A 26,286-nucleotide genomic window follows, 5' to 3' on the forward strand; every position below is an offset into this window, starting at 1 on the left:
GCCCGAGATCTGGATAAACAAAACTTAATAATCATTCACTCCTTTTTTTGTACACGCACGTCATGCTTCATTTGTTGAGTAACAGAACGCGAGCCAATCGAATGAAATTTAGGGAATGACCATGTGAGTCGACGTCATCAACTTTTGGCTTGCTTTTGTCTGGTACGTGATACATATACACAAGCTTTATGTATAAAAGCAAGCAATCCAAGACCTTGAATCATCCTTCTTCTCTTTATTCTGCAAATACACTGAATCTCTTTCATTCAACTTCCAATCGCCACGTAAAAACAACACCAAAACCGCCCATCATGCCTCTCGTCGTTCCCGGTATCAACTCAACTTCTGGCGACAAGGCCGAGGAGTGGCAGAACAAGCTCATCGGCAAGAAGCTTTCCGACGACGAGGCTTCTACCGAGACGGTACGTTTCACCTATAGCTTTGCGTTCTTTACATATAGTAGCATGATGCTAATGCGTCAATAGGTGTTTGCCAAGCGAGATCTTCCCCAGGAAACACGCATTATCGAGCCCGGAATGATGGTTACAAAGGACTTTAAGGAGGACAGGCTCAATGTCCACCTCAAGGATGACGGAACTGTCTCACATGTCGTCAAGGGTTAATGTTGTTGCTGGTGTCGAGACAACCCCTCCATTCCTGGTTTGGTGATGGGGCAATAATTGATTGATGTACGATAACGACTACCTACGAATGGGAACAGGATCCGCCCGTAATAATAAAGGCGCAAGAGAACAATACTACTATGACTTTAACTACCAGTATTTCATCATAAATTGTTGTTTTAATTACATTGTGATGTCTGTAAAGCCAATGTCATCGTCAAATACCTAGAGCTTGTAGTCTACCTCTCTTATTGCATCTCGAGACTTACCCCGCCACGTCTGATCCATGCCGCGGGGCACTCGTCGACTTGACTTTTCCCAAACCTCCAACAGCCCACCCCCACCAAGATCCGACTCTGCATAGCAAGACAACAGTTAAGTTAAGCTATACAACTTATTTCTTCTATCTCAAACTCTCTCAACTGCGCAATTGTACCTTTATTCTAAATATCGCCGCCAAACCGTCAACATGTTCAAGAAAGAGTACATGCCCCGTCTTGAAACCTCTCAAGCTTGCAACTAACCTCTCGTCGCAGAATCCAACCTTCACCCAAGCAGAAGCTCAAATCTTCTGTTCAGCGAACCCTCCGCAAGGATCTACTCGACACATACCCTCTCCTTAACCCCTATATCGACGAGATCATGCCCAAAAAGGCCACCCTTTCCAGTATGAAGCTTACCGACCGCAACACCCTCTACGTTCTCGACTCGACACCCATCTTCTTCCAGCAGGACCTGACAGGAATCCTTATTCCCCATCTCCGGCTTGTCCATCGCTTCCCTCAAGCCTTCCCTAGCATTCGAATAGACCGTGGTGCCATCCGCTTCGTCCTCTCTGGTGCCACCCTCATGGCTCCTGGACTTACCTCCCCTGGTGGCAGACTGCCCGCCGACGGCTCGCCCGAGGCTGTGTCGGAGGACAAGATGGACCAGAAGATGGACGAGGATTTCCGATGGAGCAGAGAATTGGTTAAGGGTGAGCCTGTTGTTGTCATAGCCGAGGGCAAGGAAGAGGCTTGTGCCGTCGGTACACTTTCCGCCGGAACCAAGGAGGTCAAGGCCAAGGGCAAGGGGCCGGTGATTGAGGACGCGCATTACTTGGGCGATGGACTGTGGATGATGCCCACTGAGTAGAAGCTCGTGCAGTGTTTGGATTGAGACTGGAGCGGGATCTTGTGATACCAATAAACGAACGGGGAAAGGCACAACAGACAGCGGCGCAGGTCATGGGTTGATCTTGTTTACCGAGCATGTCAAAAAGTATCTAAGCTAGATTAGTGGTATTTTAAATGGTACAGCATGAGCATTGCCCAAACTTTGCGCGAAATGTTTTTATGGTATATCGGCATTGACAATCATTTGCTTGCGAACACCAACGACCTGGTGAGGCTGCACAGCCAAGATATGTACATGTACGCTCGTTCATGGCCCATCATCATTACTACATAACCAGGACACCCATACAACCGAATCCTTTTATTCAGCAAATATTTCCCAGAAATGGCGTCTACGTCAAGCTTTCCGCACCCCAAATTTCCTCTTCTGCCCTCTAGGATCTCGACCTCCAGATAACCCATCCAGCGAACCAAAGCCCTGTAATCCAATGACCGACCGCCTTGTACTTTAGCTCTTCACCTCCATTCATCCACACAACCAACCCATCACCAATTCTCACAATGGAGAGAATAGCTGAAAAGGTCGTCACAGCACTGTCGTTGCCCTGCCATTGCAGCGCCATCAGCGTCATCCCGTATGACATCTCACGGATACCCTTGAAGTACATGAGTGGCGAGACAGATCCAGTCCTGCTGGATTTTTTGCCAGGTTCAAGAAGAAGTCCGACGTGACCATACTCTGCTCGTGGTGAAAAGACAGCCATGACGCCACGCCCGACGCAGGCGGCGCCGAGAACGTAGGGCGAAGAAATAGAAGAGAATGTTGTCATGGTGTATGTAGGTATGTCGGAAAATTGAGTTTGACGTAGTAGCCAATCATGCGGGTTGGCGAGAGGATGAATAGGTAGTCGAGTTCCTGAGTTGACATGCCAGCAATGCAAAGATAACCGCAGGGAGTCTGCTTATCTACATATTGATCTAACCAGAAATCTTTAGCGAAATAGTCTTGGCCTCGTTCCCCTTCATATTACTCACACAACTAACCGCAGAGTTACTTGTACATCGTGGATAGGTCTTGCTTTGAAGCCTGTATCTCTAGAACCGATGGGGTGGGTTTTTGTTGTTCTACATAATCCTGAAGGTTTGTCTTTGCTGTGCGTGCTTTTAATTGAACCTTGATTGTCCTGTTCTATAGCTTTGGAACCATCGAGTTCCAGGCTCTCCTCGTCGAATTTTCGTATGAAGATTGCTTCGCGTGTCTGACTTCTCGAACTCCCCGTTTTTCGGCATTCCACTCTCGACGTATAAAAGAAAACACAAAATATATATTCCTTTAGTCAATATCCAGGTCTAAAGCTTTCCGAACAAAACATAGAAAATATACTAAACTTTACTATGCTTCTACCCACTCTAGTTTTATATCAGGCCATTGCCACAGGTTGTCTTCCATTTGGGAGTTATCGTCGGCATATAGATCAGAGACCCCCAGGACGGTCTCATCTACACCCTGAATGTTGACCAGACGGAGCAGACGATTTCCCTTGTGTTGTATAAGCTCATTGACATGGCTATCAACTTCCTCGGATTCTCCTTTGGCATAACCATAGAGGCACAGATACTCCAGATTCGGAGGTAAGGCATCTATGAGTCTGAATGGAGGTTCTTTTCGTCTATATGATGGGCCGAACAGAGCATTCAGGCCAATACTTAGGTGCGTCATGGCCTTGAAATCGTGCAGAGAACCGATAGTCAGACTGTATGGCCGGTCATCTGGTATATCTTCTTGCCAGAATGGGAGCGTGCTTGATTTTCTGTCGAGCTCGAAATACTCCTCGCCTCCCTGTACAAGCTCCTCAAACCTACTATTTTCCCAAGATTCAACCTCTGTATAATCAAAGTCTGCAATGTCAAGATCTAGCACTTTCAAGCTGTCTCGATGTTGCAGCAGACTTTTGCCCACTGTTTGAGGCCGGATGTTCCAAGCACCAATGTCCAGGTGCCACAAGCCACCGAAGGACACTCGGAGTTCTTCGAGTATTTTGGAAGAACGAATCATCTTGCTCAACGTCGAGCCAGAAATATCGCAATGGCTGAGGTGGATGTTTTTAATATTGGAAGTGCCTGGTGAGACCAGATCGTTGACTTCGCTCTCCATGACGCCCTCCATAGTCAAGTTTTCTATGGCTGGCAGCTTGCCAAAATGCCTGAGATACTCGAAGAACTCCACTATCTCGTATACCCTGTTGTCCAAGGGATATTCCTTGACGAACTCGACAGTTTTGAGTTGCTGTAAGGCAACTCGTTTGAGCTGCCCATAGTTGTTTTTGAGCAAATACTCCCTAAGAAGCGTAGGGAACTCAGCTATACGCAGAACAGAGATTCTTTCACATAGGGAGAAAATTATGATGAGTGCAGCGGTTGCAAACGCCCTTTCATTGTCGTCAAAGTCCCTTGCAGTGACCGGGACTTCACCCGACCATTGTCTCTTCTTCCATGTCAAAGCTACAACGATATCTTCTGTTAATTGATCCCCAAGACCAAGGGATGTAACGTGTCTTTCGAGAGCTAAATGAGCATCCTGGTCGATTTGACGATTGGGGCGCGTTTCATTTAGGTCCTCGCCACTGTCTTGGCGCGGCTCCGGATCGTCGCCTTCGTCGTAGAGGCAGGAATAGAAGTTTGGCCAAGCGTATGTGTCAACAATGACCTCACGTAGTGAATTTGCCTTGTTTGGTTCAGTGATGTACGATAAAAGTAGAGGGTACAATCTTTCAATGTCGCTTCGTTGTGTGACTTTGATGGTTTTGTAGGCTGGGGGCAAGGGTGAGGTGAAGTTGGAGTAGAATTTGTGTGAGGGAATAGAATGGGTGAGTTGAGCTATGCCTGTGCCTTGAGCATAGCATGGCTTCAGGATGTTTTGTGGAAGACACGTCAGGCATAGAACTCTCAAGGCCAATGGCCTTACCCTGGAGTAGAGCATTCTCAACGTCTAGTCTATCCTGGAGACGTTGACGAGATGAGGTCATTCCGAGATGGCAGGCGTGGCCAGTAACGTTACGATGAGAGGTCACATACAGACTAATGCCCCACTACTAACCTAGCAACAGTATGGATCTACCTAAGCTTTAGGGTAATATAGAAATCAACAACCTAAGAATTATGGTTCAAGTAGGATAAACTGGCCTACTTAGTAATCTCGTCTCTTATCCTCTCTGCATTATACTCTACCTAATTGCATATGTTATATTCATCGATAACAGACAGACATTTACAAAAAGAAATATCAGTCAACGTCATGGGGCCAGCTTTTTGATATACGGACTGATCGACAATAGAATCTCGTATAAAATTCTTGGGGTATGCTGATCGTTGGGCGTAACATGCATAAATATTTCCCTGCATAAGAGATGATGTACAAATTCTTGGCAAGTGCCCGATTTTGGTCTATTTTGGTATACTACCTAGGTAAGGTATATACAGGTTATAAGGATTACAAAACCCGTAAAGTGGTCCCTAACATACCTACCTTTGCCACCTTATATTTTAAAGAGCTCTAGAAAAAGAAGCTTAGAAGATATCTATAGCAATATTTATATCATTATAATGGTCTTTAGGTCTTCTTTAATATGGTAGCTAGTATATAATAACTTACTATATTAAAAGAGTAAGTTGTAGCTGTTATAGTTAATCTGGGGCTTGTACTAGCACTAGACTTTGTAATCCTTGTAACCTGTATGCTATAAGTGAAACCCTGTAGACCCACCATCAACCTCCTTGTATTTCCCTTTGCTAGGTTAGTACTCAGAATATGTCAGGTATTTTCTGTCCAAGCATGAAATCACCGCTCTCTGGTTGAATAATGCAATCCCATGATTAGAACCCCAAAACTTTCATTTCGCCTTGGCCGATGACCATTGCTACATTCCCGTTGACCGTCTCAAAAGAGGCGAAAGCATCCGGGCCCCATCTGGATGGATGCGTGACTTCACCGTAAAATGCTGGACCCTTAACACAGGTCATTAACTTCGGCTGAAGTCCAGATGAAGAAGATAGACCCGGATCGTCGAAAATGTACAGTAAAAGGAGAACCTGGCTCGATCGATCATCCGATTACAGTCCGCAATTCTTTTTTTACTCTACAGATTGTCTGTCGGTCATGGCAAACTGTTGGACTGTTGCATTTACAAAGGGACCCATTGTACAGCTGGATGTCAACAACGTATGCCAACGTTGAAATCGACAACGGGACTTGCTGTCGTTAGCTCCTTGTCAAAGCTCTTAGTTTATCTTGTCATGACGTCTGTAGCCAAGTAAAAGACACCACGGATCAATAGGGGGGAAAAGGAAAGATCTAGACTAGACTACCTAGTCTAGTTCAGATTAAGTTAAGTCAGGACCAGTTCTAGAAAAGTCAAGAATGAACTAAGAATAGAGGTACCTTTGCTAGTTTTCCTGGAAAGCCGGGGCTGGCAGAGCATGAATTCCCCAATTTTAACCACCAGCAATCCAAGAAGCCCAACCCAGGGGCTGGCTATGGCTGGTCGCCTTCGGTTCCTCGGTCAAAGCAACATACATACCATACCGCCTTGTGAAGCTCGGTGCAATGCATGCAGTGATGGGATTTGTCTAGGTTGTTACGTACAGAGACTATGTACACACGAGAGCTGGGTATAGAGTAACAGCTACTCTGTACAGAGTACTGGTTGACAGCTACAGAGTACCTATTGCTTGGTTGCATTGAGTGACCCCAGTCTAGTATTGCAGCACAGGCCAAGGAGGGTTCCCCATCAGACCCATTCCAACTCGTATTCATGGATATTCTCCGCAAGACAACATGCAATTGCGCCCCAATTGTCGCCCGTTCCTTGCACCGCGGAACCTCGCATTGGGTCTACCGTTGTGAGGTAACTGCCGGCGACGATCCCCGAATATTATCCACTAACTGCTACGCAGTAGGAGAGCTGTAATGATGTCAAGAATGAGATCCAGATGTGTATATAAGACCATCCTCATCAACCTCTCAACAAACTTTCTTCACTCACACTCACACTCATCTTCTCACTACAACAACTCTCAATCCATAATCAACTCTTTAATCTTTTGATTAATCAACCAAAACAACAACCGCCAACATGCAGTTCAAGAACCTCGTCCTTACTCCTCTCGTCGCCGCTGGCATCGTCTCTGCCGCTCCCAACCCCGATGTCAAGGTCTTCCAGGCTGTTGCCCTTCGATCTGCTAGCCCTGTCCATCACACCAACCTCCAGGCCTCCATGAACGGCCTTACCCTCAAGCTCAAGGACCAGGGCGCATCTTGTGACCGTGGTGTCAAGGCGGATGCTGCTACCTTCGCCCTCAACACCAAGACTAAGAAGATGACTCTCTACTCTACTTCCAACCCTAAGCAAATCGTCTTCACAGACCGAAGCGGCATGGGCCAAGGCAACCTGGGTTACCGCACCGGTGCTCAGCCTCTCTGCACCCGCTGTGAGGAGAACAAGTGGGGTATCAGCAAGGACAACTTCCTCCAGTACGATGACAACACCAAATTCATCGCCTGCCCTCAGGAGGATGGCTCTTACACCGTCTTCACCAGCGCTGGTGTCGACAACCCCGGTGCTAACAGCAACTGTGTCTACATCACCTTTGCCGTCAGCCCGGTCAGCAAGCCCGTTGGCTGCCTCTACTCCCAGCAGGGCCAGTAAATCCTGGACTCTGATCTTCCAGAAGGCTCCGTCTAGACCGCTTTCTGTATACCATCTTGGTTGAGATCCCAAGGTCTTACTATAACGATTCACAATGCATATATTAGCGTCTACGTTTGGTTCTACGAACCTATCATATAGAGTACATATACAATTTACAACTGCATCATTATGCGCAAAAACTTTCTACCTTTTTTATTATTATTATTTGACGTGACTGCCTTTCTGTTTATCCCTAGACTTGCAATGGTTGCAGGCCAATGAGGTCGTTTTACACAGAAAGTTAATCCTAGAGCCAATCTAAGACTGAAAAGTTAAATCCTTCTAGAAATCAAGATGCATGAATATCGGCCAGACCCTGGAAAGGTTAGACTGGGTACCTTGCATCAGTGGCATTCATCCCAAGCAAAAGGAAATAGGTAAGACCCGCTGTCATTGCTACGGGATTGATAAGAGAAAAAGCCCCCTACAGTTATCGTGTTCATTTAAAAAGGCAAAAAAAGGAAATCTGCGTTTCGCAGATGGCTGGATCTCTCCCGCCGGGAATTGAACCCGGGTCTCAAGCGTGACAAGCTTGCATACTGACCACTATACTACGGAAGATGAACAATCTCAAGACTGTTGTAGCTGGGGGGTTGTTGGAGTGGGTCAGGTAAACAAAGTATATATAGGTCTGAGGTATCAAAAGAACTGGCCTAGACATAAGGGACGAAATTAGTAGGTCAGCATGCTACTTAGAATAGACCTCTTAGAATGTTTATCTTTGTATCCTAAGACTTGAGGAGGCTAGCCTTTCTGCTACCCACTAGATATAGCAACGAATGTTGTGGAACAAGATCAGTTAGCTACAAGAACATGGAAAGGAGGATACAAGTCTTGAGAGAGTCCAGCCAAAGTCATCAACACCAGAGACTGAATGCACGTATCTCAGTATATTGGAAATACTCTCAACAAGCTGTCGTATCTCCTAGTTGCTTTCGATGAACTCAGGCGAATTAGTGAAAGAGAAGCATTCTCGCCAGATCTACCTATAGCAAACTTTCTCTCGTTGTCGTCAACCCAACCCCCACAAAAAGTTCATAGACTATGTTGTTAGTATTGTTTGATTTGCAGGAGAGCGTCAGTTGTGATGGAGACTTATTCGTCGAGTTCCTCCTTGCATCTTTGACCTCCCGGATACGCCGTGCCTTTTGCTCCGGCTTGGGCTTAGGTGCGCAGATGCGCGCGGAAGTTTCTTGGCCTAGGCAACTCGATCTTATAATTTGGACATTAAGGCACCAGATAGATGAGACGACCTCGAAGGACCAGTCCATCTCTGGATTGGGGGCGCAGTCCCGATAGTAATGGCCCTGATGGGCCTCGTGGCCCATCTCCGCGATCCTCTTCTCTTCCCTGAATTGGTATAATAGACTTGCAGGGAACCAAAGGAGCTCGGACAATCTCATCTGGGACTCCATGCTTCAGAGCTGGAGGAGCGATTTCCATGCTGTCATCCTCCGGCCATTCCCAACCTTCGGCAAAGACAAACTTGGAACCCATGGTTGCTCAGAAAGAGCAGACATATGATGAGAGATGAAACATAGACATAACCATTTTCAAGATGACAGAAGTCTCAGAGTAGTGTAGTGTCCTAATTGGATACGACTCAGATGTATGTGACTATACAAATTCTACGCCTTCCAATTCGACCTCCGGCATAAGTGAAGCTTGATGTCTCAAAATGGCTGTAACATCTACTTTTCGTCAAACAATTATTATCTGATTCTCTCGTTTTTTTTCTCTTCTTTCCTCTTTTGATATATATAGTCGATTGAATCATTAACCTCTTCATAAAAGCTCTGCCCAATTTGTGTATATTTGTATGGTCTTGGAAGTTAACATATAACCCGGCCTAGAAGCACGATTTTCTCCAACAAGATCTCGAGTAACCTCGGTAATAAAATAACAGAACAACGTAAAGGAAAGATATAACAAGAGTGTATGCCTCTTCATGTATAGTTGGGATGATTTCGTATATAAGTCCAACAGGCTGTTCGAAATCATGGTACAGATCATGAAACAGGGTTTGCCTGGTAGACGGGCTTTATTTATTTATCTTGGTGATCTCCAATGATTAGAGAATGATGCCTGCAGCATCTCGGACCTGAGTCTACTATCCCATTGCCTTTCTTCTAGTGATCCTCGTCATCATATCAGACGCCGCTTTCGCACCTGAAACTGAAAAAGTCCCTCTGAAACGACAAGCAAGATCGTTCTCTTACTTGACTGCTGTTAATTATACCTAATGTTGCACTTTTGAAGTACCACCGTTAAGCTCATGTCTTTTTTTAAGATCGCCAGTGACCCGCCACACATGAAATCGGTATTCCATCCTCCTATCGCGCGTGAAATCAGTGTCCCATCCAGGACCCTAACACACCCAGTACCACACTCCCATTCACCTACTACGATGATAGTAGTCGAGTCCGGTGCCAGTCAAGATCTGGTGGTCTTTCACGATTTTCAAAGTCTAATACTGACTTTTCCCCCGCTCTGCAGCTTTGAGCCATAGAAGGTAGAACTCAAGGAATCTCCCGCGTGACAGCCAAAAACAAATCAGCTATTGGTATAGCTCGATCAGGTCGGAGAACTCGTCAACAGCAGAGTTAACGGATGCCTCTCTGCGGTCATGACGGAGCTGGCGCTCAGTATTATCCAAGTTGTTTGGATTTCCAGAGGGAGGCTGGAAGATTGAGTAGGGTCCGGCGATGGGGGAGTGCCTGTACCTTTCGCTGCTGTCTTCAGAGGAAGGGGATCCTGAAATCTTTTCCATCCAAGGATGCGCTCCAAAGCAAGTGCGGGAAAGAAACAACTTGAAAGTCTCTTCAAACGTACCCTGGAGGTCTCCTTTAACTTTACCATATTCCTGGAGGAGCGTTGAGTTGAACCGGTGTTCGTATTTACGAACCAGATCGGGCCACCATTTGTACTGCACCATGCAGATGTACAGAAGGATGAGGTCATCCGGGGTAAGTGCTCTCTGGAGTCGTTCGTCGTTGGTCACAGCGACCCAAGCTCGGTAGATCTCCTCAGAGCGGAACGTGGAGTGTTCCTTACCGAGGGAAAAGGACTTGGAGTGAGGGTTGTGATGAAACATTCGTGTGACGATGTAGCGGCTGATGGTATTCTTCAAATTGTCAATCTCAAAGTCCAAGCTGTGGTCAAAAGAGAAAGAGAGAGCAGCGAGCATGAGAGGAAGGTTGATTCCATCTTCATGGCCAATGAGCCCGCTAGGACACAGCTGAATCCCGAGTAGAAGAGTCAAGACATCAGCGTCGATATCCGGGATCTTTGATCGTAGCAGGAACCCCTAGCCTGGCTGCGAAATAAAGGTGTCGATGGGAATAAAGAATTCTTGACCACTGGCTTTTACTCGATAGAGACGTCGAGGTCTGTGGAAGACTTTTGTTTAGAACCGTATTAGACAATATAAAGGAGTTTCCTTGACTTACTCTTGAAATAGCTCGGCATTGATTATACGGCCTTGAGTATGGATCAGGGGGTACGATTCCTATGTAGGATGTTAGCGGACATATCCACCGAACGATGCAGATAGACCAAAGTAAACTAAAGTCGACTAAAAGTCGACTAAAAGTCGACTAAAAGTCAACTAAGGGTATGAACTAAGAGTAAACTAAAGGAGACTGAGGCTGTGCGCAAGCTTGCAGACTTACATCGCCGGGTAGGTACCAGACCGGATGATCGACTTCTTGTCCCTCGTCAGGGGCGTTAGGTAAAGATGTAGCACAGCGAACAACAGGAATCTTGACGGTCTCTTCTGGCGGGTCACAGTAGATAGTCGAGCGGTTGATAGAGTAGTCAACCAAGTGTTGGTCTGAAAAGCCACTTGCATCAAGTGGAATATGTGCTGTGCCGGCAGTCGAATGAGCACTGAGACGACCGCCGTCTCTCAGAACCTGTCCGAAAGATACAAGAGACTCGTCTAAATGGGGACGACTGTCCAGAGTTTGGGATCGGCGTTGAGCGGCTGCAACATCTGCATAACGACGAGGCCTCCAAAAATCTCGACGACGTGTCAGACGATCCCAGACAGACTGCACCTGGTGAGAGACTGATCTTTGAGGCATTTTGTCCCTATACAACCGCCCCAACTGCAGGATTATGGTTTGGAAGGGAAGAGGCTCGCCCAAAAGAATGAGATGAGACTGATAGGTCGGCACTTTGAAGTAAGGATGATGAGTGTCATATCCTGAAGAAGCAGCAGATGGAAATCAGAAACAGAGGTATCTTACCGAGTGCAATAGGATGAAGGAGTGCTGAAGTATCTCAGCACTCTTTTGGGAGAGAATCTTGTACTGGGAGGCGGCGAGGACCCAGATGATGAGAGAGAGAAAAGATAGGAGTGCCACCAACGACTAACTGAGAGTGACCTTTGCAGAGCAAATGTTCAAGCCGATAACGGTCAAATAGGGATGTCAAAGGAAGTTGTAGGAGCAGAAAGAATCAGCACGAATATGCCACTAATGCTGATGCATGGAAAAGATTGGAAAACCGCTTTGGTGGTAGATAGAAAGATGACGGAATACTGTGGGGGGGAATGTTTGCCAAACTCGGGTTCGAGCCCTACAACAAGATAAAAACAAACATGGGTTTGATTTCAGTAAACGAAGAAACATTTGTCCGTCGTTTTACCTTTCCAAGTTTCAAGTACGGATCAAAAAGATTTCTTTAGTAAATAGGACTAGCCGGTGCGCCTATAAGTCGCGGAAGATAAGACGAGGGGTTTAGGAATATATACTCCGGTGGGATAGATAAGGTTGCATCTTTGACTGCATATTGGAAATCTGCTATCAGTTTGGCGATGTGTTACTGCTTTACTTACGACATCCTGCTTATTGTTGCCCACGACGGGTTGTTCTGCAGCTGTGAAGCTTGAAAAGATTTCATGTTTCTTGCCTTTAGGCCCGTCTTTTGTGTTGTATGCTGCTGGTTTGTTGGCATCGTTGTGACTATGGTAGTTTATATAGGGGAGATACTGCAATAGCAGCAAATTGAAAAGGAGAAGAGGATAGCGCAGATACGCCGCGAACTATTGGGACAACATCCCAATCTCAGAGTTGGACTGGTCCTTCGCGAGCTGCAATATTTGTCGGGGCCTCGCCTCGGAGCGCCGAAGCACGAAGTAGTCGGCGGCGGCGCTATCTCAGGCAGAAAGGTCCTCCTTTTCACCGAGGAAGCCCCTTTCGAAACGTTGCAGTTCTTCTTTTGACATGATCCCTCCTGGCAAAGTTCCTGGCCCGCGATGATACGTGTCATTTGATTCGGTGGTGTCACAGATTCCTCTAACGCCTAACATCAATATGATATCGTTTCACTTTATTTGAATTATTTTCTCAGCAGAATCTTTCTCAATCTATAAGGGAGGTATGGTTGACATGTCTAACACTTACAGCAAGAGTTTCGCATTTTGCATAGTTGAGGTAACGTTCAAAACTAAATATTAAGGATATAAATGTGATTGGACAAGACTGTAAGAATTTCTACGATATCTATAATATTGCCAGAATAGAGGTCAGGCTTTCATAGGACAATCCGCGCACGAAGCCATCAGGTACATGCAGACATATTAGATCGCGATATCGTTATCTTTGACAATTACATCAACGAGAGTGGTGAGGCATTGACTACAAAAAAGAAAAAGGGGGATTCTATGGCATATCAACATTATCACAGCATTGGAATTCGAAAGACGAAACACTTTTATTCATTAACTACTTGGTATCGGCCGACCAAGCGGCGGGAAATCAAACACAGATGTCGTTTAAAAAAAAAAGAAATCTATGATTATTGTTAGTATAGAGACTTGCTATAGTATAAGGTGATGCTTACCAGGACCTTAGAAGCCTGCAGATCTGTAACGCCCTCGGTAGGGCCAAAATGGCGGACTAGAAGACAAAAGTGTTAGAATATCATTATAGTAATATAAGGACTCAGATGAACTTACGGGTTCTCTGGGATACCCCAGAGCCTGGGGCTCTACCCCGAAGCAGCTCTGCTGTTGTGGGCAGAGCCCCAGTGCGACTGGCGCCTCGCCCGAGGGGCAGCCTAGGCCTCTCCAGGAAGCCGGTTCCGAAGAGAAGGAACCTCGGGCCCCGCGTCCCGCCGGCGGCTTGGTGCGGGCAAAAGCCCGGACACGGTCCATGTTGAACAGTCCGTTGGGAAGTCGCACGCCTTTGGGAGCCACAATGTTGTAGCGGGATGCGTCGACACATTCGATGATGATCTCTTTCATAGCCTTAATGTGAAGAGCACGCATCTGAATAGCCTTTTGGTTCGTAGGCTGAGCGGGACCCGGGAAAATGTTCTTGATCTCCTTGATGATCTCGTTCTTCTGCTTCTCGAAGAGGAAATCGCGGAGTCGTTGGTGATATTCCGTTTCGATCTTGAAGGTTTCAAACGCTTTGTTCCTAACGTCTTCACGGGTAGTGAGAGCCTTTGAGTAGAAACCTTTGGAACGGCATAGAGGCTTGAACGCATGGATCCATTGTGCGTAGACAGGACGCTTAGCTAGGCGTTGGCGATCGTTGGATTTGGCAGATGTCATCTCGTAGTCCTCAGAATAGTCGGAAGGCACATAGAACATGGGAGACTGGGAGATATATCCGAACATGGAGTCAACATCTGAGAAGGGCCGCCAGTACTCTGTAGAGGAGACTCCGACGAAGTCGAGGATTTGGTTAGGCACAGAAGTAAGCAGGATCTTAGCCCTTTTCTTGTCGATGAGTTCAACTTCGGGAATACGAATCCAGAGTCCCACGTTGTCTACGGTGAGTCCAAAGGGTTTGATGACGGATCCAAGGAGTTGCCAGATATCTCCGTGAGCTTGATGGAAGCGTAGGTACTTAGCCTGCTTGACAGTGTCACAGTAGTGAATATCTACTTGGATGTAGAAGCCGGACTTGTCGTTAGTGATCGAGTCTGGAGATGTACCCTTGTTCTAAGTTTTGGTTAGTTTTCTATGAGTATAACCAGACTATTAGGAGATATTACCTTGTCATCCTCATCACTAGAACTGTCTTCAGAGTTCCAGCTGGACTGACCAAGCTTGCTGATGAGGTTTGAAAAAGATGAGAAAGAGCCTAGCCGGAAAGTGAGTTACAATACACTATCAACATAATGAGATAGTCGAATACTTACGAGAACGAGGGATGAAGAGTTTCTTGCCTTTGGCAGACCAAGAAGACTTTCTCTGTTTTCCGGAATCAGGGCTAGGAGAGAAAGTTCCTTCTGGGCTAGGGCTTCCAAGTTCGGAATCAGGGCTGTCCGCCATCAGGGCCACAGCAAGTCCAGTTTGGCGAGCCACAGAGTGAGGAAGCTAGAGTCGGTTGTTAGTGTTATCTTTTGCTTTTTAATACTCTTTTATGTGTGAAATTTAAACTTACGATCTTTCTTCCCTTGTCTCGCAGTTCTTTGAGCGTAAGGGGTTCAGCGTTGGACTCGGGATTTTCTGGCGCGGCAGATTGAGGACGAGACAGATCAGAAGAAGAGGTACCAGCAGGGGAAATATTTCCAATAGGAGTAGCAGAAGACTCGAGCTCGTTGGAATCATCGTCCTGAAGCGGATCGTGGGTAGCCGGCTGGGGGAGATGTTTGGGCCAAGGGATAGCAAAATGAGCGGCTACAGCGCTTCCTGGCTCAGTGATTTGAGCTTCGGCCTCAAGAAGATGGTTAATGAGAGTGAGGATGCTCTCCTTGCGCATGTCATCACCGATGAGACCGGAGACGATGATGTCGATGTCGCCAAAATCGTTCTTACCAGGACCTTCGATAGGAGAATCGATCCAGCCAAAAGCAGGGGTTAGAGCGCGAATGACTTTGTTCTTTACCTCGAGATAGACCTCCTTGGGCATGCGAGGCGTCTCCAGAGGAGGGTCTGAGTGAGAAAAAGCCTTGCCTCCCATTGTGACGGCAAGACAAGAGGAGTGCGTGTTTGTGGTAGGGAATCAAGAGGAACAAAAGAACAAACTTTGTGGTACCGTGAAGCAAAACAGAAATGTTGGAGGAGTTTGGGAGGATGCAGGATTTGGGCCGACGAGCATGCACTAAATATGACAGCAGCTGGGATCTGACCTAACCCACTTCTAGGCCGCCCTCCGACTTTCTCTCACTGAGTCACTGACAGACACCAACACTGAATCACCTACAATATACTCTTTGGTAAGTCAGTTATTCAGCCTCAATTCTCATCTTGGTTCTTCTCAAACATGGTCTCTCTTCATCTTCGATTTTCTATCTATAAGCACTAATATCTTGAAAGTCAACATCTTTTCATCTTCAAGTTTACTGCACTATTCCTCTCTCCCCTAAACATCGCATTAGGGCCAAGATCTGCTTTGTTTTTCTTTGTTTCTGACCTACAATTAGAAAGACACTCGAACAGAACCGCAAATCCACAATAGAAAAACACTTTCTATCATCCCATTATGTTTACCGATCTTTACCGTATAGATTTGCCAATGTTGACGATGCATGGAATTCTTCTTGTCCTTTGTTTCTTTTTATTCCTCATCTCTATGGCTATGTTCGACGAGAACCAACTGCGCCGAAATCAAGTCCGCCGCCATCGTCTCTCTGATCTGAACAAACGAGATGAGAATACAATCTAAGTATGCCTTTAGTAGGTATTACTTAACAGTCGCCGGTAAGTGGGCAATGTTTCTCAATTCTCAAGCCTCAACAATGCAGCTAATATGAACGATCGCAGACATATATAGTTCAAGGCAGCTATAAAACCTTAGACCTTTTCCGATCACAAAGACTACTACTATGTTAGAGCGAGGACTGCCTAACTATTGTTACTATCAACTTTGTGATAGAACATAACTTGGCATAATTTACTGGTATAGGAGCTGGCCCTTTCTAACTTAATACGTTTAGTTTCTTACTAAGCTAATAGTCATTGCCAGTATATAAGCTCTCTTCGTTATACCCCCAGATGTAGCATCACAAGACATGTTAATAAATCACAATGAACCCGATATAAGCTCCTGTTCTATATTGAACTTAACGATTGACTAGGCATCCTAAAAGTTTCGCAACTCATTACTGATAGCATAAACGATTTACCGCGACAACTTCCTCAATTCCCGACTAATATAGAATATATACCTAGGGAACTCCAACTGACAGAAACTCCTGATAGATATAAACCAGCGTTACAATGTCAGGGTTATTAACGCACAATAAGACATCGCACAACTGATAACCCGAACCTAAGAGACAATCGAAGAAGCAAGGAAAGCGTTACAGATAATAATCCTGGATATTATAATTATAGTCAATATAATAATAGGCTATTAGACGCTGTAAAATAGCCCAAGGTCTGTTTTAATTACTATCCCTTGATCCTGAATTAGAGCTAACTTAAGAGGAGTTAATAAATCTAGATATGAACGCTACTATATTAAAGTCTATGCTAATTATTATAAACCCAACCAGTTCCTAACTCATCGGCTATAACATTACACTACTGACTTAAAGGGCTGACAACAACACCTAACAGTCAATTCAGCCGATGCCTCCTCTTCGCTTATTATGTTATTGTTTAAGTTATAGTCACAATATATTGTCGCTATATAAGCACACCACTCTCAAGGTAAGTCTATTGTCTACGAGGTAATAATCAACCTAGACACTCAGTATGAAGGAATCTTGGATCTAATTAAAAGTAGAAAGTCACCAAGTGATCACCAAACTCGCCGCGCCGTGCGGAACGGCATATACAGGAGATAACAGTTCTTAGATAAAAACATTACTAAAATAATCTTCAATGCAGCAACCATCTCTTTAGATTCACATTACCAAAATAATAACAGTAAGGAGGTTCAGACTTATATAGAATCGATGCTATTAAATTCTTAGTAACTACTACTATAGTATAAAGTCATACCGATATAGACTATAAGGACAATAGGGATACTACCCAGTAGAGATCCAATCGGCCAACCAACTATCAACACCCCGATATCCAGACTACGGACGAATCCGTATAACTATAACCGCGATCGAGTCATCCGCGACCAAAGGGTCCACAACCAGGGCGCTTGAAAACATAGGGCCGGGAGAGATCAACTGTTATCTCTCGACACAATTTAATATCTGCCTTGGAACAAGCATTGATATACGGGTGTAATTGTAGTATGGCCCTCTGGAATAACATGCCGGGCAAGCTTCGTGGACGAAACGGCGAAAGAATCCGTGAAATGAACAGCACTGAGGCATATCCGAGACTGTTCGCAGCCGTCAGCATCTTAGCTATCCTTTGTGTGGAATCCCAATGTAGGTAAGCGATTTGGTTGGGCTTTTATATCATTGTGTTCAAATCCTATCGTAACTTTATATTAGTTGGAAGAGGCCCCGAGGAGTAAGTTTCGCATATAAGCACTATCCATTGATAACATACTTTTGGAGAAGCATCGATAAAATGTAATTTGTATGCAGAATATTACAGGAATGTCGGTATCTATATAAACCGGGATCAAGTAAAGCAATAATAAAGGCTGTACTGAAGGAACCTTAAAAGGCCTTGCAGTTAACCGTGTTGTGTAGTTTAATATATTCTTGGCCCTAGCTGATGAACATCTTCAGACCTGTTATTATAGTCGAGTGGCTATAGAGAAAGATCCCGATGCTTGCCGCGAAATAACGGCATATGGTAGCCAGATTTGCCAAACTTCTCTTCTTGAGATACCTGGGGCTCCTCCTCCATGGGATGTGCCGTGGCCTTGGCACCAACCCTGTGTTGAACTGTTTCTATTAGTCTTTGACTCAAGTGTAGGCATATCAAAGAGATAGGAGCGCTCTAAGTGAAATCCCAATAGAGCAGCCTAAGGCCACAGTTTTAAGACTTTACTCAGGACGCTTCCATCTCTTTAACATGCCTACACTTGGATTAAAGACAAATAGAAATCGTAACAAGGCAACCGGTGCTTCACGGCCGGTGCTCCCGTGCACTTGTCGGCGATCACTGTTGAGGGTGCTGGGCCGTCTGCGCCGAATATGTTGGTTACTGTAACTGCATCCCAGGTGTATTAGCATTGATCAATCCATGTATGTATCTTTGAAATTTCAAAGGAACGCTGAGGACTGCGATTCGTGGCTCGCCGAGCTGATCTTATCTCAAGTTACGTCGAAGTCTACTTTTCCCTCACACCTTGGGAAGAAAAGACGGTACTCACGTTCAAGAACTTGTGCCTTGGTTGGTATCATTCTGAGGATGCTTTGTCGTTCACAAGAAGCTAGTCCAGTGTCGGTGAAGGACAACTGTGAAATTTGCCGTCAGATATTGGATCACCGCCGTTACTTGTAGGCATCTTGATCTAGTACTATTGAAGTTCGTGTGTCTCGATCTATGAGCTCGGATTAGCATTCGAGCCGACTGACGGGATGAGTGTCGTCCGCTTACCTAGAGATCATCACTTATGCCCCATGTGTTTTATAGACCAGGGAAGCTCATGTATCGCTATTTCCTTGGGCGTCTCGACAGGAAGAAAATGTAGCAGAGTCAACGAACTTTTGTAGGCAGTCACTATCGTCGAGCACGTTAGTATCGGCCAGATTAGAAGGTCCTGTTGAAGGGGGGAGTCCAGTCGATCGATCTATCGATATCGGTTTGTCCGCGATGCAGTTGTGGGATTTTTGTCACATTGAAATACCTGCTGGATAGATCTGACAATGATCAGAATGTATTTCCTCTTCGTCTGCGTCCAACGATATAATACAAAGATCAAGTCGGGAAGAATAGAGGAATGGATTTTGTCTCGGAGGTAGCAAGATGGGCGGTGTCTTGATGAAGAATGCAAACGATTAGATCAGCGAGGGTTGACGTAGGAAGGAATCAGAATTCTGTCGAACCCCCTGTTGCAGAAGGGATAATGCCAAGACAGTGGGCGTGTGGCCAGCCATATCCACTCCCTATCATACCGTCCAAGCCATGCCCTAGGTAATTGTATCTTATTAGGCTTCTACAAATCTCTTCTCTCCCTCTATTTATTTCTATACGTGCCTTTATTGGCTATATCAATACATCGAATTCATCACACCGACTGACACTCCGGTACAAACACGCGTCAAGACACACTAACAACCACGGCAAACAGCAAATCAACTATTGAGTGAGTAGTCTCGTTACTTTCTTGAAGAATTTCCCCTAAACGGCAGGGGTATCTTTACGTTGAGACAGGGCTTCATTGGTCTATAACATAAATAATGGCCGGTCTAAGCACACTGCAGCGGTCTAAAAACGACTTGCTGTTCCTTTCTTGAGAAAAAACATGACTGACATGAAACCCAGTTACCAGATACTACTTTCCTCGACATCCACCTTGATAAATTCCACCGAAAGCAATAAATCATGCTACCGTGTTGGTATCTAGCAGCCTTTTGCCAGAGTGTCACACTACCAGTCCTGACATGTACTCGAATCAAAACTCATTCAGACAGCCTAACCGTGGTCTCCTGCAACTATACGCCGTTCCCGCTCAACTGTCTGTTACAAATCCTTGGCAGAGTCCAATTTATGGTATACCTTTCGGAGATTTCATGCCACAAATCGGCTTATTACTTCAGGCAACTGTGATACTTGATTGTTTCTTAATTACATTCTACTACAATACGGCTCGCGGCATGACAATCTAGTTCAATGCCCTCATTTCCACTAGCCTTACTCTTCCACTGTCAATACGGTTGTTTGCCTGTCTTGTTCCTTTCATTTGATAACTTGTTGCTCGGTTGTTAGTGTAACCAAAAAAGCGTCGTGTCTGAATAACACCTTTGTTTGCTGACGTGTGCAAATTAAAAAAACATGGCATGTTACACTTGCAGTTCTCGTTCAACCCCATTTCTCTGTGACAGATAATCGCCCTTTCATTATCCAAAATTCCTTTCTAGAAGCTTTAGTTCAATGATTCATGATGGACGCCAGACTACAGGGTAATTTGAGTACAACCAGTTAAATGCATCACACCTCAGGATATCAGAAAAGTTGGCTGCTAGAAACATAAGAGACAAAATTAGTAGGTCGGTTCATAGATCGTAGAATATAGTCCTTATACTACTTATTTTTATACCGTGAGACTTGGGAGGCCAACTTTTCTGCCCCTCCACAGATCATAACCGACGATCAAAGTTCAAAGCGTCAGAGGCGTGAAACAAACGAAACTTTGGTAGATATTCCCAACCAAAAGGATATCTTGTCGTCGTTTCTTTTGCAAAATATGCGCTCGCTCTTGAGATATATACACAAAGCCTCACGCTAGAATCCTGCAGAACCCTAATTGGAACCCGCACTTAGCCTCAGTCCAAACTTGAGCGGGGAAGATATAAGTTGACATATGTCAGAATACAAATAAATCGACACAATTGGCCTCTCACAGGCAAAATCCCTGCATGATGACCAAGCCAAGGCAACCTCGGATGATACCTTGCGGGGTTGCAAGGATTCTCTTTACTTTCAGCATAAACTAAGCCAGCATTGGAAGCTCCCGATCGAGCATGTGTCTACCCCTTGTCGATTATTTCAGGTAAAAAACATGGCTGGGAGATGAGATAAATACCCCGAGGTCCATTGGCTAGACCCATCTATTAATCGTTTCCTACAGGCTCATGCTTTTCTTGTCAAACTCTCCCCTCACATCCCATCGACCATGCGTACTTTCGCCCTCTCGACAGTGGTCTTTGTGACCGGCACCGTCGCTCAGAATGCCTGGAAAACCTGCTATGACGGACTGTTCATGATTGCTGCACGAGGTACAAACGAGGATAAGGGATCTGGTAGAATTGGAGACATCGCCGAAGCTGTGGCCAAGCGCATCAACGGTTCCCACGTCTATGGACTCGACTATCCTGCGACATTTCAGGACCCGGACTACGAGGAATCGGAGGCTGATGGCGTGAAGAAGCTGAAGGATATTCTTGGGAGTTATTTCTACCAATGTCCGAACAACAAGGTCGCCGTCTTTGGCTACTCCCAGGTTCGTATCAGACTTTCATCATGGACGACATGGCAATGAGACTGACAGCAGAAAAGGGCGGCCAAGTTGCCAGTGATGTCTTTTGCGGCGGAAGTGGTGGAGATTTTCCAACCAACGAACCCGTTACAGCTAAAGATGTCGAAAAGAACGGTGAGCCATCTCTCTACGCTCCATTCGGCAGCATACTGCAGATACTAACTACTCTAGTCATTGCTGTCATCACGTTTGGTGACCCAAGCCACGTGGCAAACGTCTCGTACAACGTAGGAAGCAGCATCAACGACGGCGTAAGTCCACTAGCAAAGTTGCTGTGTCATGTTTCCCAACTCTAACGCCGTATACAGGTTTTCCAGCGTAACGACACTAAGCTGTGCGAGGACAAGTACAGCGACATCTTCCACGCCTACTGTGACACAGGCGATGTGTACTGCGACAGGGGTGACGACACGGAGATCCATTCAAGCTACTTTAAGAAGTATGGAAACAAGGTTGAGGATCTTGTCGTGGAAAAGTACGAGAGCGCTATGAGTGAGAGCACGACGACACCTACTTCTGAGGCGACTGGATCGGCCACTTCTGCCGCATCTGAGGTGACTAGTGTAGATGCTCCAGGCAATGGTGCGTCTGGATTGGTACCTGGTCTTGTTCTAGCCATGGTCCCCTTAGCACTCAGTCTATCACAGCTATTGTAACAGGCAAAGAAACCAAAAAGGTGTCTTTTTGTACGTTGTTAGGCCACACTTGGCTCTCGTAGAATTCTAGAATCATGCCAAACCATGGTTCCCTTGAATGAAGTGGTACGCACGTTTGGCATGGAATTAGGATCTGGAAGGCTGGATCTTCCTCTATCTGGCGCAGTATGGTTGTAGTCCGAGTTTGGAGATAAGCAACAGCTAGCAAGAGAGAAGAATTCGAGAGAAGGTTTAAGCACATCTTCTCAGCCTCATTCTAACGGACCTGCAGTGATCCGAAACATCCCTTCTGACCCTTTCCCCTTGAAATCTATTTGATTATCAACATATCCCCGTATTTCACCATGTTGATATTTCTCTGCAGTCTCATCTCTATCAGGCAAGAGACAGTAGAGTAGGAATATCGACATATCTGAGAAACTTCGATAGCAAGGACTGCCTGAACCGACAATGGTGCAACGGAAGTCGATACTCAAAGCTGGTGAGTGAATCATAGGCTATAAGTATATGCAGAAAGAAACATGAATAGCTTCATCGAGTCGGTACTTCTTCTCTGTGCTACGGGAGCTCGGCGTATCTGGGTTTGTTCAGACTTGCGAGAAGAGGACGGCGCAATTTTTGTAAAGTAGGTCTAGAAGTGATAGCTGGGTCAGCAAATGGACAGAAATTGACTCTTCAGCCCATAAAAATGGCTGATAGATGATACCCAGCTGTCTCAATATATTCAAATCCTAATTCTCCATCTTCTAACGTGCCGCTGAATGATATGAGAGATGGACCGTTCTTCCTGGTTGGTCTTTCACAGAAAGATATTATCCAATAGATTCTTTGTCTTTGGTTTTCTGATAAAGTCCCTCGAAGTCTTGAGCGGCAGAATGCTGTACTTCAATACTCCTGACTGGGACCTTATACACGTCATGCTGATGGCGAGTGAAACTATAGTGCCAGATGACCAGCGTCTCGAGCGGTGGATATCGATACTTTGGGGGGCTAGGGCTTTGTCTTGTTGAAGGATAGATCGGTCGATGCACCTGTTTCGTGTACCTGTATCAGCCAAGCTATTCAATACCCGACTGACGTATGAACTTGTTCGTGATTCCGTGTCGTCTAGGTGGCTTCCATGCCAAGGTGCAGAATTCTCAGGGGTAAGGTCGAATAGATAGAGCTGTCGTCCTAAATCAGGTGCATTTGACTGTGTGGTCTCTACTGTTCAGATCATTAGCAGGAATACAGCTTGTTGTCGTTTTGTGTCACTCACAATCTGCTTGGTGCATTCAGGGGTTTGGTGAAGTTTAATTTGGTAGCTTGCCAATAGTTTGGAGGTACAGCAAAGGATTGGCAATCAATATTATAATCGATCCGTATGAGTCTTCTTCGTTGGTTACCTTTATGCTTGCCAGTGGAGTAGACGAGTAACCTACCGACTAGGACCTCTGCAAGTCCAAAGACAATAAGATGTGTGACCCAGCCAGAAATATAACGAGAATAAGTGATGTCTACCTATTTCATCCAGGCAGTTGCATCATCGGGGTATCAATCTGGGAAGTGTATTGTTTGGTCATACACTCTGTGCAACAGGGCACTTCAAATGCAATACCCGACTAGGTGCCTAGGCGTCCTAGTGCCCGCAGGGAACTCCATCATATTCTCCTTCTAATTTACTGTAGCACTCGGATGTATACCTTAGTAGTAGGTAGGTACTAAACTGTAAGACTCTGGTGGTCTATCCACTGTATTATACGTCTACCCACTGGAAGATATGCTTGGCCAAACATCAATATAGATACGTAAATATGAAAACAAACAAACAATCAGTATAGATAAATACAACTTGAATTGTTTGATTTTACTGATATCTACGAATTAAAACTCAAGAGCGAGTACGTCAACTAGGATATGCGAGTGACGCCTGGCTCAGGGGTAAACGTCACTGCTTTGCAGTTTGATGCATTATTCTATTAGCCCCATGGAAGAAATTAGAAATTCTTAGAACCTTTGTTTGATCCTCGAGTGCATCTGATGCAAAAGAAAAATTAGGGCTCGCCACAGCCCCGGCCTTTTTTCATAAATTCTCTCCCACAATTTCCACTCCAACTTTTCCCTCCCATCACAACATCTCTCTCCTCACAATCACATTCCCTTACCAGCTCCAAATCCCCCTTCACTCTATTTCAACCCTATCTTCCTTTGATGTCCATTGGGCGTCGGGTAGGGTGCCTTTGATAGCGTGTTCACCTACCACAACCGGTAAATCTCGACGCTCTTTCTTCCTCTTCATCGACAAAGCTGACTCTCTAGCTGCCCCAAACACGCTCGAAGCCTCCACACATCCGAGTGTGTCTGCTGTGTAGCGTGGCACAATATGGCAGTGTCTTCTGACCTGCTTTTCGTCTCACCTATGCCATGGTCTGAACAAGTTGAGTAAGTCATCCTTCCTACTACAAGCAGGAAGTTTACTAACAACTGTACAGCAAGATTTAAGCTATAACAGCTTACCCACACCCTGGTCTGAACAAGTTGAGTAAGTCATCCTTCTTACTACTTAAGTAGGAAGTTTACTAACAACTGTGCAGCAAGATTTAAGCTGTAATAGCTCAAAGAATTCAGGTGCACCGATGGCCGCAACACATGTACGAAGCCATATCCTCCTGGACTTCAACTCTGCTGACTCTTTACAGGCCAAATCTACTCTCAGTGGCCATCGGTGCCCGGTCCCTTGCTGGCCTGAACAAGTTGAGTAAGTCTCTTTCCGATCTCACAAGGGACCACTCAAGCTGACTGAAGCATCCAGCAAGATTATGCCTCGCCGATCGCCGATCGTCTGGGCGGTCAAACTGACGGGAGTTTCTGGGAGCACCGAGGACCATGTTCCTCGGTGGCTGGGCTGGGAAGTTGATACCAGCGAGGTCAAGGATAAGGATGCCAGGGATGATGAATCAAATATCTCTAGTCAGTCTATGATGGGGCATGGATACAGTTGAGATAGCCAGAGATGAGAATCTGTTTGGAGGCATATCAAGATTACAAAGACAAAGTTTCAAATTAAAAATCACAATCTACATTCAGCATGCCTTGTAAATAAATGATGGCAGATGTGAGGTCCATAAGCCCGAAGCATTTTATGTTTTTTCACGAAATGCCTTTATAGGGCTCAAATTCTACATCTGTGACCTTTGTCACTCTGATTTCTTGCAGGCAATTTAAAACCCATGTCCACAAATTCACCTATCACTTCCTGGGGAGGGCTTGTTTTCATACTTGGCAAGCAGTGTAACCAGTTGCGTATCCCGGCTAGCTTGCTATCTCAGAGTAACTTTTTGTTTACCTATCAACGGCGATCTTTCTTGGGCGACTACCACACTACGAGTGCTCGCATCATGGATTAGTTCCAGCTTGACACAAGTTCTTCCAGCTCTCGTCAAAATCGGCGAGTTACAATCCCACTGCATCCTTTTAATCACAAAGCTTATCTAACACATCTCGTCCAGAATCAACAGGCTTTTCGACCTCCAAACACATTTACGAACTCCTTCACTCACTTCTTGAGATACCTCTCGATACCTTAGTCAGTCGAGGAGCCGCAAGTAATGTCCCTAGTATACGTACAAGGGGAAACTTCTGTCCAAAATATGTATTTAAAGTTGGACCATGCAGGATCCAGCCAACCCCTCGCCTTACTGACAACCTAACGAATCGATGTTTCTTCATTGCTACTGCAACTCAGGCGCCCTTGCTCTGGCTGAGGCCAATTTCGAAGGGGATTAACGAGTCGACTACTGTATCCTCATTGCTTCCCCCGGCATCCACGATATGCAAAGAATACTATACCGGAAGAAAGAAGATGTTACCCAACCGACAACCAAGTCGATCGTGGCGCCTTTGGCGATATTATCAGCTCCCCAAACAGTATCTAGGTACAATGATATTGGAACCGAGATTGTTATCCAGTGTGAGCAGGAGTTCCAATTCGTCCATCTAGCCGTCAGGGTACCAGAAAAGTCGTCCGCCAGAAGCACAAGAGACGAAATTAGTATGTCAGCTTATGCTTCTATGAACATAGTTTTTAGGCTAATTATCTTTATGACCTAAGACTTGGCAGGTCAACTTTTTAGCTATCCGCT

General features: G+C 45.5%; 10 protein-coding genes across 10 annotated transcripts; 4 read left to right on the forward strand and 6 right to left on the reverse strand.

The window, feature by feature from the left end:
• Nucleotides 1–311: 311 nt before the first annotated feature.
• FPOAC1_006511 (uncharacterized protein) lies at nucleotides 312–623 on the forward strand (the record flags this gene model as incomplete). The annotated part of the gene is made up of 2 exons (XM_044850991.1): nucleotides 312–422; nucleotides 486–623. The coding sequence occupies 2 exons, from the start codon at nucleotides 312–314 to the stop codon at nucleotides 621–623; spliced, it is 249 nt and encodes an 82-aa protein (XP_044709703.1).
• Nucleotides 624–1,092: 469 nt separating this feature from the next.
• On the forward strand, nucleotides 1,093–1,757 carry FPOAC1_006512 (uncharacterized protein; the record flags this gene model as incomplete). Its single annotated transcript, XM_044850992.1, has 2 exons — nucleotides 1,093–1,106; nucleotides 1,160–1,757. The coding sequence occupies 2 exons, from the start codon at nucleotides 1,093–1,095 to the stop codon at nucleotides 1,755–1,757; spliced, it is 612 nt and encodes a 203-aa protein (XP_044709704.1).
• Nucleotides 1,758–2,172: 415 nt separating this feature from the next.
• Nucleotides 2,173–2,568, reverse strand: FPOAC1_006513 (uncharacterized protein; the record flags this gene model as incomplete). The annotated part of the gene is made up of 1 exon (XM_044850993.1): nucleotides 2,173–2,568. The coding sequence occupies one exon, from the start codon at nucleotides 2,566–2,568 to the stop codon at nucleotides 2,173–2,175; it is 396 nt and encodes a 131-aa protein (XP_044709705.1).
• A 563-nt stretch (nucleotides 2,569–3,131) lies between these two features.
• On the reverse strand, nucleotides 3,132–4,764 carry FPOAC1_006514 (uncharacterized protein; the record flags this gene model as incomplete). Its single annotated transcript, XM_044850994.1, has 2 exons — nucleotides 3,132–4,627; nucleotides 4,704–4,764. 2 exons carry the CDS (start codon nucleotides 4,762–4,764, stop codon nucleotides 3,132–3,134), a joined length of 1,557 nt encoding a protein of 518 aa, XP_044709706.1.
• A 2,082-nt stretch (nucleotides 4,765–6,846) lies between these two features.
• FPOAC1_006515 (uncharacterized protein) lies at nucleotides 6,847–8,982 on the reverse strand (the record flags this gene model as incomplete). Its single annotated transcript, XM_044850995.1, has 2 exons — nucleotides 6,847–7,629; nucleotides 8,722–8,982. The coding sequence occupies 2 exons, from the start codon at nucleotides 8,980–8,982 to the stop codon at nucleotides 6,847–6,849; spliced, it is 1,044 nt and encodes a 347-aa protein (XP_044709707.1).
• Nucleotides 8,983–10,042: 1,060 nt separating this feature from the next.
• FPOAC1_006516 (uncharacterized protein) lies at nucleotides 10,043–10,672 on the reverse strand (the record flags this gene model as incomplete). The annotated part of the gene is made up of 1 exon (XM_044850996.1): nucleotides 10,043–10,672. The coding sequence occupies one exon, from the start codon at nucleotides 10,670–10,672 to the stop codon at nucleotides 10,043–10,045; it is 630 nt and encodes a 209-aa protein (XP_044709708.1).
• A 120-nt stretch (nucleotides 10,673–10,792) lies between these two features.
• On the reverse strand, nucleotides 10,793–11,570 carry FPOAC1_006517 (uncharacterized protein; the record flags this gene model as incomplete). Its single annotated transcript, XM_044850997.1, has 3 exons — nucleotides 10,793–10,874; nucleotides 10,935–10,993; nucleotides 11,157–11,570. The coding sequence occupies 3 exons, from the start codon at nucleotides 11,568–11,570 to the stop codon at nucleotides 10,793–10,795; spliced, it is 555 nt and encodes a 184-aa protein (XP_044709709.1).
• A 32-nt stretch (nucleotides 11,571–11,602) lies between these two features.
• Nucleotides 11,603–15,404, reverse strand: FPOAC1_006518 (uncharacterized protein; the record flags this gene model as incomplete). The annotated part of the gene is made up of 9 exons (XM_044850998.1): nucleotides 11,603–11,662; nucleotides 11,736–11,858; nucleotides 12,326–12,478; nucleotides 12,894–12,936; nucleotides 13,333–13,388; nucleotides 13,448–14,440; nucleotides 14,494–14,582; nucleotides 14,641–14,818; nucleotides 14,886–15,404. 9 exons carry the CDS (start codon nucleotides 15,402–15,404, stop codon nucleotides 11,603–11,605), a joined length of 2,214 nt encoding a protein of 737 aa, XP_044709710.1.
• A 5,742-nt stretch (nucleotides 15,405–21,146) lies between these two features.
• FPOAC1_006519 (uncharacterized protein) lies at nucleotides 21,147–22,165 on the forward strand (the record flags this gene model as incomplete). The annotated part of the gene is made up of 4 exons (XM_044850999.1): nucleotides 21,147–21,473; nucleotides 21,530–21,623; nucleotides 21,681–21,760; nucleotides 21,818–22,165. 4 exons carry the CDS (start codon nucleotides 21,147–21,149, stop codon nucleotides 22,163–22,165), a joined length of 849 nt encoding a protein of 282 aa, XP_044709711.1.
• Nucleotides 22,166–24,563: 2,398 nt separating this feature from the next.
• FPOAC1_006520 (uncharacterized protein) lies at nucleotides 24,564–25,146 on the forward strand (the record flags this gene model as incomplete). The annotated part of the gene is made up of 5 exons (XM_044851000.1): nucleotides 24,564–24,586; nucleotides 24,657–24,686; nucleotides 24,759–24,795; nucleotides 24,844–24,902; nucleotides 24,957–25,146. The coding sequence occupies 5 exons, from the start codon at nucleotides 24,564–24,566 to the stop codon at nucleotides 25,144–25,146; spliced, it is 339 nt and encodes a 112-aa protein (XP_044709712.1).
• Nucleotides 25,147–26,286: the final 1,140 nt, after the last annotated feature.

Source organism: Fusarium poae, chromosome 2, assembly GCF_019609905.1.
Source record: "Fusarium poae strain DAOMC 252244 chromosome 2, whole genome shotgun sequence".
Lineage (NCBI taxonomy): Eukaryota > Fungi > Ascomycota > Sordariomycetes > Hypocreales > Nectriaceae > Fusarium > Fusarium poae.